Genomic DNA, 9,727 nt, shown 5'->3' with positions numbered 1-9,727 from the left:
GATGTTGTTTTTTTTCCAAAAATGTGTGGAAGCTTCCCAGCATATTTTTCAAAATTGATTTTTCCAATTTCGCTAATTATTGAATTTCTTTAGAAAATTGAAATCAAATGAAATTTAAATCTCATGCAGTCTACATAAATTAATTAACCGAATCACGTTGTCGCTCTACCAGCATGAATCTGAAAACCAGCATCATAAAGCCGCGAAAAAATCTAATTCGACCTATTTGACGTTTTTTACAAACAAACCGGGAGACTTGCTAATTAAATTTATAGCGAGTACTCGCGTCAAATATTTAATTAACCAATTTCGCCAGTATAAAAGCGCGAATAAAAATAAATCCGCACAGTCAATTTAAATTATCAAGCACTCAAGGTAAGTAACAAATTAAAATTTATATTTAAATTTATAAGCAATAAATATTATTTGTCCACTTAATTTTATTTTTATAAATTTGTTTGTTGTCATAAAATAATATATATCGCTTATGAGTTTACTCAACTTGTCATCGATTTATCAAAATAGTTTGAATAAACATCCAGTATAGACAAAATACTCAACTACTCGATACTCGATAATCCTGATATTTATTTTTGATGCACTTGAAAAATACTATCCGCTCAGTTCTATATAAAATTCGTGTCATTCGATTTTAATATTTAGTATTCAGCGAACCTTGGACATTTAATGTTATATTTTTTATTTTTTGATATAATGATAATCAAAAAAAAAATTTATTACATATTTTTTTGCTTCAATTAATTTTTAAAAAATAAATTCTGTAGTTTGTTTTATTAAATAATTTTTTTTTTTCATAGATTTAAAAATCATTAACTAAAAAAAATGTTGAAACAAAATGAAATTTACAAAATGTTTGTTGGTAAGTTATTTAAATTATTCATTTATTAATTATTTTTTTTTTTTTTACTAATTACGCTGTACAAAATTTTCGGAGTGTCTGAAGTAAATACGGAGAGTTTTTTTTTCAACGAAATAATTACAAAAAGCAAAAAATATGCACATGTAGAAAATTAAAAAAACTATAAGTGCAATTTTTTAAAATATTTTTTTTTTTATAATTTTTAATTTTATAAAAATTCAAAAAATTAATAGACGTTGGCTTGCCTTAGTATCATAAAATTACTTTGCTAAAAAAAATCCCATATTTACTCCATACGTGAAAAAAAAAAAAAATAAAAAAATGCACATGTAGAAAATTAAAAAAGCTGCAAGTGCATTTTTTTAAATATTTTGTTTTTTTGAAAATTATCATTTTTAAAACAATTCAAAAATTTATTAAATGTCGGCTGACCACTATCCTGATTTTTTACAGTGTAAATTTATTGTTATCATTATTATTGTTATTTTTATTATTATTTAAGTGATTTGTGTAACTGGTATGTTACTTTCAATAAACTGGACCACCGTCAATGCTGACGAAGTACCAGCATTTTTTCTCAAAATAGCAAAAAATATTCCCCGAGTCGGACGGAGCGGCAGGATCGACGATTATTTATTTAACAAGCAATCGAACAATTATCCACGGGCTAATAAAGTTGCTGAATATACTCCGGTACTTTGTCAATAAAATAAATTATTTATAATTAAATTAAATCTCTGAAAAAAAAATTACTTTTTTTAGTCTAATGAATATTTGCCTTACACTGGAGGAAACGATCCGGAAATACATAAAAGGATGGTGAATTATCCTGCACCAGGAAGTAAATTAAACATATCTATACATGTACTTTAGTTTTAATAATTTTGAGTAATTTTTTCTAGACTTCGAATCAGTATCGTGGGAACATTTCCCTCTAGCTATTGAAGGACCTCCAGAGCTTTGGCGTACACTTGCATCATATACGAACGATAAATATGGAACCTCTTCTGATGAGTCCGTTCTGTCTATTAAAAAAATTAATTTTAATTTTAATTAATTAATTAATTTAATAAAAAAAATTTGTAATTAATTTTTTAATTTTTTTTTTTTAGTATCGACAATGAAGTTTGGCAACGAAATAAACGCAAAAATGGTGACGCAGCCTAAGGATGAGGAAAAAAAATCTCAAGGATCGGAAAATTTTTTAAAATAAAAAAATTAAGGAAACAATTTTTTGTTAAAGGTGTTGGGAAATAAATGTAACAAAAAATATATTGTAGTTGAGAAATAAAAGAATTTGATTAAAATTTGTATTTTTATTTGAAAACGAATCAATGGGTTATGTAATAAAATTGGAAAAAAGGGAAATGGGAATAAAAAAATGCGAAATAGTGGAGTTGAAAGGTGTAATTTGTATAGTAAATTTATGATGGCTGGTAACAAGATCGGGCTGTTGGATGCTGGTGAGATAGGCGTGTATCGAATGGATCTGTCGATTATTGTCGAATGGTTTTCACGATGATGATAAGTTAGTAGCGAGGAACAGCAAGGCTAGGATATAGCGAGTGGTCGTACGGTGGGCAAAATACGAGGATAAGGATAAAGAATTTGCTGGTAGTGGTGTTGCTGAGAGCAGATAGACTCGATCAATTGACGTGCCGCGGCTCCTGATACTCTGTAGTTATCTAGAGAGCGGCTATGATCGAATTGAAAAGTTTAAGTTTCTAGGTGTGAAACTCGGAGCGGTTCGCACGAAACCCAATTCGAAATGTGAATTTTATTTGACTTTAGAGGAGAACTTAATGTCGATCCCTCGGGTCGTCACGGATATGATATATTTATATGTGGGATTAGATGAATGCAGGGTTGATATGCCAATTGATACCCACTCTCAGGGATACAGAGAAATTTTATAACTTTTCCATAAATCACCGGCACTTATTTCTAAGTGCTGTGAATTTCTTTTGATGTAAGCCTCGAGAGCGCCGTTTTATTATTTCATTTTAACTTGTCGCGTTCTATGATTCAATAGTTCATGAGTTTCCTTTATTTCCGAGTCCTTCCTGCAGCAGTATGTACAGATACTTCGCGTAATTTCACACCTGTCTTCAGTTGATTTATGACCGATCATTTTTTTCCTTTCCCAGAGTTTGCTGGTAAAATATCGATGACATTTCTGATAAGATGGCTCTTATCTATTGATTTATTTTTAACTGTAGTTAAAGAAAATTTCAAATTTTTAAAAACGAGAAATTACTCATTGGTCTGATACTCGAAAATTTTTGCGATAACTCCGAATTTTTTTTTGTTTTTCACATAAAAAAAAAATTAATTAATTTTAAAAAAGTCATAATTTCGATTTATCCAAAAATTAAAATAAAATGATATGAAACTTATCAGTGGTCAGTAACTTTTTATAACCACTTGTTTCCGCGCTTACTGATAAGATGGCGCCAGTGAGGTATTTAAAAAAAGGGCGGCAAGCATGCGCTCGTATCGTTATTTTTTTCCGTTCGTTATTTTCTGTCCGTAACAATAAATTGTCGTAATTACAATAATTCCGAGTCTCGAAGCGATACTTTGTGTTTACCCGTCGTCTCGCTGCCGCCGACCGGTAATTTCAATTCATCCTTGTGGTTAAGTGACAACAGCCATGATTTAATCTCCGTCTTTCTCTCTGCCTCTATCTCAATCTCTTTATCCCTCAATCCCTATGTTTTCCCTCTCAGTCAGCGATTGCTGGCATACTGACCCAAATTCTCTAATCAACCCTTAGTCCTATCGGCAGTCGCACTGTCTGCCTCGGAATTTTTTCTTCACACCCCTCCCCCCCTCCCACTTAAGAATTCAAAGACCAAAATAATAATGAATAAATATTGTTATTTTTATTTTTGATATCAACAATTGAGAAAGTGAAAGGGCTAGACTCGGAAGCGGAAGTTAAAACGCATAATGAGCGAACAATAGACTTAGAGGTTGTATAGTCACTTAATACCCCTGATTAGCCGCTTACACGGGAAGAGTTGACTCAAAAGAGACTGCGTGATATGTCCGGAAATAAGACGGCACTTTGCGTTAGTGTAGATTGTAAATAGTCTGGGTGGTGTGTGGGTGTGTGTACTCAGTGGCCGCGGAGTATGACAGCGAGGGCTGCCAGGGTGCTTTCGGATAGGACGGAACGAAGGATCGCGCGGGCAACGAGCGTCCATAATCACGTAATGTGGTTATCATGCCAATTGCGTAAATATTTGAGCCAATTTGCGGCATGCAATACTGATGCGAGGATGTGCAGCTCTACTTGAACCGAGCGAGCGCACGAGGATCCGAGTGCGACGGTCTATGATCGACTGGGCATTACTGCTATCAACTTGTTGGCGTATTTGCCTGAGTCATTAACACCTATATAATTCACATCAATCTTTTAATCCTTTTAAATATTCACTTTGCCCATTTTTCATTTTCTTAATACGGAGGTTTTTTTTTTTAATTAAAAGATTTACTATTTGAGATTTTTTTTTTAAAATTGAAAAGTTGCCGCGCTTTTTTTAAAATTGATATTCAGTAATTGCTGAATAAATTTTTTATGAACTGATAAATTAAAAAATTTGAATTTAATTTCTGGCGGGAAAATTTAAAATAAAAAAAAGGACGGAGCCAATTAAAATATTTGAATACTTTCTCAAAATTAGGGGATAACTTTTATCAAAAATATATTTTGTAGTAAAATGAAAAAATGGGGTAAAGTGGCCAGTCTTTATTTTTATGAAAAAAAATTTCATACATTTGAATTTTTTGTCAGAAACAAAGTCCTCAAAATTTAAATTAAAAATTTGAAATTGTCCATTTTGCCCATTCTTGTTATTTCTCTATAAAAAAATAAAAACTATTGACTTAATTACAAACTGATGGATTAAAAAATAAATTTTAATCTCAGGTGTAAATTTAATTAAAAAATAAAATAATTTTGAACAATGATACTAGAGGGTATAATTCGTGAATTAAATTGACTAGTGAGACACATGAATGAAATGATGAGACGTGGAATTGAAATGTTGAGCTGGTGGTCGATCAGACGGTCATCATGAGTCGCTACAACAGTACATATAAATATAAAAATGATTTTATTATAGCGTGTGAATGGTCGAGTAAAAATAAGAGGGCGTAAAAAGTAAAAAAATATTATTAAGTACAAAGATAAAGCGTAAAAAAAGGAAGCGGTTGAAGATGACCCAACGGAGAAGTCATATATAGCGCAAAGTCATGGCTAGTAATGACGCAGAACGCCTCTCACAGACGCCTCGTCTTATTTTTTACTTCTTGTCTACTTCTTACTCCGCTACTACTAAATAATAAATAAAATAAAATAATATTAAAACTCTATCTCATGAGACATCACATAATGTACTGAACACTTTTTCGGGCGCCAACATCCGCTACCGTGACTCTCCAGTACCCAATGACTTCATTAATGACCACTAATTTATTTTTTTAAACTTATTTTTTTATTTTCACTCAATACCAGACATTAACTACTAGACTTTTTAATTCCTCATAATATTCTTCTACTAAATTTATTGAGCAACAAAAAGAGGAAGGAAATGTTTAAGTGTTAAATAAATTGTTGGGGCTAAAAAATTTTAAATTATCAGAAACCCAAGCGATTAAGGCGGACGCTAATGTGTCACAAATTTATTTTGATTGTAATGTTGTTTTTTTTTGGTTTTATTTAACGTAAGATACTACCGGCTGTTTTATATTTCATCTTTAATGGAAACTAGTCACGCCCGAAACAAATAAACCGTCACTTTTATCACGATTTCATTTTTGGTTCAAATTTTTTTAAAATGGACGTGGGGTAAAATGGACCAGCTAAAAAAAGCGACTTTTTTTCTCGAAAAAATTTCAATGTCAATATTAATTTTCTGAACATTCTTAAGATCTTGAAGTTAGCCATTAGTAATTTTCGGATTTTTTTTTCAACAAATCGATGATAAAAATAAAAAAACTAAAAATATGCACATGTAGAAAATTTAAAAAACTACTGGTGCATTTTTTTTTTTAATTTATTGTTCAAAAAAAAATCTAAAAATTATTAAACGTCGGCTTACTTCAGTATCGTCAATTCTTAAGTGAATTAATTAATTTTTTATTTTGAGTAAAAAAAATTGACTTATTGTTTCGTAAGTGAAACGAGTATTTTTTTTTAAATCACCTGTTATTTAAAAGCAGTTTTAAAAACTAAAAAAAAGGTAAATTACCACAATAAGAATTTATTTGGGAGTAATTTGTAAAAGGTTAAGTTACAACTTTAGTTGGCAGAGTGTTAAATCGGGCTGCTATTGTAAGTTAAAAGGGTATATCATGTATATATATATATAATGGTCTGTAGTTGGGTTACAAGTTACAGAGTGTAAACTACAAAAAACAACCCCCCACGATGCGGACTGCGAGGACAGACACCACAGGGTGCTAAATGAAATTAGCGTGGCGTTTAGTCTATTTAGTCATGGCACTTTGAGTGGTCCACAACAGCTACTCTTTCACGATTATAAATTATTTAACGATGACTTGCGATACTCGACACACTCCGTTTAACATACAATAGCAGCAGAAAGAAAAAAAAAGGCTAAGAGCTACTTAAATTAATACATCGGAAATAAAAATCAGATCCTTGTTCTTCAATAAATTCGGCCGACCACTGAAATCCTCTATTTATTGGGAAAAAGATAATTAGCTTGCGTATTAATTTTTATTATAAATGGATAAAAAACTTATTTATATATATTCTTTATATATTTTTATGGGTAAAGGGGAGTGGCAAAGTCGGATTCGAAGACTTTGTATGAGACCTGACAGGGAGACGGGATGGGATGAGGGTGAAGATGCTCGACGGTGGACTGAGGTATCAGGAAGAAGAGGGCATGATAAAAAAAAATGTAAAAAGGGTCGAGAGGCGTGAAACTGTGGCGCCCGGCGCTGTACCTCGGATAAAGGGTACCCGTGATTTTTGGAAAAGGAGCAAGGATAAATTGTTGCTCGGTATAGGTATAGATCTATAGGTAAATTTGGGTGTGTGTGTGTGTGTTTTGGGAGTCGGGTACCTTGAAAAACGTAACACGCCTGGGGATAGACACAAGACTCTTTCTCAATGACTCCGGCGTCAAGCCAACAAGAGGTCGACCGAAAAATTTCTCATTTCTTTACTCTACTGAGAAGACTTTGTAGGTTTTGCTTTGGATTTTATACTTTTGTTGGATTGTATGTTGACCTCGCTGCAGGATACTGTTTCGATATCCGTTTATAATTATGAGTGACGTATATCTCTTTTTTATTTATTATCGTAACCGTAATATATTGTTAACATTTATTTTAAAATTTGTTTCGTGCAATACTTTGTTTTTGCTGCTCAATTCGTAATCGCCTTTTGAAGTTAATGGGGTAAGGAGACGCTTAGGGTGATCATTGAAAGGGAAATTTAATCTTCTGTGACTTTGGTTTCAGTGAAGAATCACGTGGCACTAGAGGTTTCAAAGTTGGAACGATTTGAACAGTTTGGGAATTTTTGGAAAAATATATAATTATTTATTTTGAAACATAAAATGGCTGTAGCTGGTAAAATACTGATTTTAGAATATTTTTTGTAAGAATTAAAGTTGTAGGAAATTTAATTTCCTGTAATTTTTGATTCTTTAAAAAATCGCGTAGGGTCAATAGTTTGAGAGTTATAGCGCTTCAACGAATTTGGAAATTTTTTGAAAAGTATAAAAATTTTTTCTAAGGCTTCATATAGCAATATCTTCAAAAATATTGATGTTAAGACATTTTTTATAAGGACTTAAGTTGTGGGAAATCAAATTTCCTTTCCAACGATCTCCTCAAACATCTAATTATTCCAAATAGTCCCTAAAAAATTTCTAATAAAAGAAAACTTTCTCAATCTTGAAATTTTCAAGTTGAAAAAAAGTTACGATTTTAATTATTTGAAAAAAATAACCAAAAATATTTGAATACAATAAATATTTGTCAGTACATAATGACCGGAAGAAGAATATTACAAGCACATATTGAGTGAAGTTCATCAAGAGGAAGGAATAGAAGAAAAGAATAAAAAAAGTCTATATGACTAGTCGGGGGGTCTCGTTGGTCCTTTTCTTCAAGCATCTCCTCATCTCGTTCTTGTTCTCGTTCGGTGAGTATCATCGGCTCCAAAGCCTCGGAAGCAATTATAACCGACCCGCGGCGCGCGGTCTTTGTCTCGCGGTACCTGTCGGCTTGTTTCACAAACGAGGTTAGACGCGGGCCACTACAAAGGATCATCTTCCCCCACGACCTTCTTCCTTCCCGCGGCCTAGTCTCAGTGATACCTCTCCTACACCTCTCTAGCCGTTTCTACATCCACAAATATACATCTATATATATTTTGGTCATTTTATTTTCATTTAAAAATCTTATTCACTCGCCTCAATAACACACTTCTTAACTCGTGTGGTCCATGAGTCCAAGCTTTGGTTGAGTCCTCATACTCACTCCTCACTCCTCACTCTCTCTCACCCATTCACTGACTCGATTTTTTGCATCAAATATTTACACATTTTTATTGGGTGCTAAAGCCATTCGTAGCGCCATCGGTCTTTTTGAATCGGTCATTTGTGTGTTGGTTGATGCGCTCGTTAGTATCCTTTATTATAAATAATAAACATAAAACTTATTATTATTAAATTTAAAAAAAAAAAAAAAAAAAACAATTTTTTTTTCATCGAATTTTTTTTTTACGGACAAAAAATATAAAACGTTTTAATTATTGCAAAGAATAATAATGTATTTAAAGTGAGCTAATAAAAAAAATTTATTTAACTTGGAAATCTTCCAAGAGATCTCATGCCCAAGTACACAGGTGAGTTACGTGCACCGAGAAAATATCGCGTGAGCGGTGTGCACAGTGAGAGAGATCCTAGTGATGTAGTCGCAGGAGTACTCGCTGTGAGTAAACCAGTAGAGTACCGAGAGAGTAAGAGTCAATCTGCTAAAAAATATATTTATAAGACAAGAGACTTTGCTTGTGTACGAGAAGTAAAAAAGGAAGCAACGAGTCCCAGGTTCAACTACGAGGAGCGAGAGGGATCACTAGATACCGAGGGTAAATGAGCTGGAGGGGGCTTTCGAGAATAAGGTAGACGTACTATGAGAAATGAAGGAGAGAATGCCCGAGGTGAGGTGTAGCCATCGAAATCCGGGACACGCGAGCCCAAAGGGAAATTATTGTTGACTACCACCAGTCTATACTTCTCTGTCTTTCTTTGCTTTAAGAAGCTATATTATACATCAAATCTACTCTACACTGCTCTGCTCTACTCTAAATTTATGCAATCTTATTTTATATACTAGTCATTTTTATTTCTAGTTTTTCATTTTTACGAATTTTAATTAAATCATAAATTTATTTATTTTTTTATTTCTCACTAAAAAAAAAAAAAAAATTGGTACAGGTTCAAGTCAGGGACAAAATATTTTTTTTTTTGGAGTGGGAGTGAAATGGACCAGCAAAAAATATTAACCGAAATTTCAGCCAGTCTGTTTAACCCTTTCTCCAAAAACTTTTCCTCAAACTCAGAATAAAAGAAATTCAAAATTTCTGATATCAAGCGACTCTGAATCCTGGACATCGACATCAGACTAAATCCCAAGTTAGCTTTAGTCTCAGTGGCTGAGAAGACGGTGAGGTAAAATATAAGAAGAGGAGCAGAGTCAGAGGGAACTGGCGCCGCACGCGGCAGCCTCAAAGGAATCCTCCACACGCCCATCTGTCTCCGCCCCGCCTCCATACCCGCACACTGTATACATCATATA

At 32.8% G+C, this 9,727-nt stretch overlaps 1 protein-coding gene across 1 annotated transcript; it reads left to right on the top strand.

Moving 5' to 3' along the window:
- Nucleotides 1-359: 359 nt before the first annotated feature.
- Nucleotides 360-2,159, top strand: LOC103576359 (uncharacterized). Its single transcript, XM_008556539.2, has 6 exons — nucleotides 360-375; nucleotides 819-880; nucleotides 1,383-1,573; nucleotides 1,643-1,721; nucleotides 1,783-1,894; nucleotides 1,993-2,159. The coding sequence occupies exons 2-6, from the start codon at nucleotides 844-846 to the stop codon at nucleotides 2,045-2,047; spliced, it is 474 nt and encodes a 157-aa protein (XP_008554761.2). The 5' UTR covers nucleotides 360-375; nucleotides 819-843; the 3' UTR covers nucleotides 2,048-2,159.
- Nucleotides 2,160-9,727: the final 7,568 nt, after the last annotated feature.

Source organism: Microplitis demolitor, chromosome 4 (assembly GCF_026212275.2).
Source record: "Microplitis demolitor isolate Queensland-Clemson2020A chromosome 4, iyMicDemo2.1a, whole genome shotgun sequence".
NCBI lineage: Eukaryota > Metazoa > Arthropoda > Insecta > Hymenoptera > Braconidae > Microplitis > Microplitis demolitor.
The sequence above is the reverse complement of the archived record's forward strand: the minus strand, read 5'-3'. Positions and strand labels throughout refer to the sequence as shown.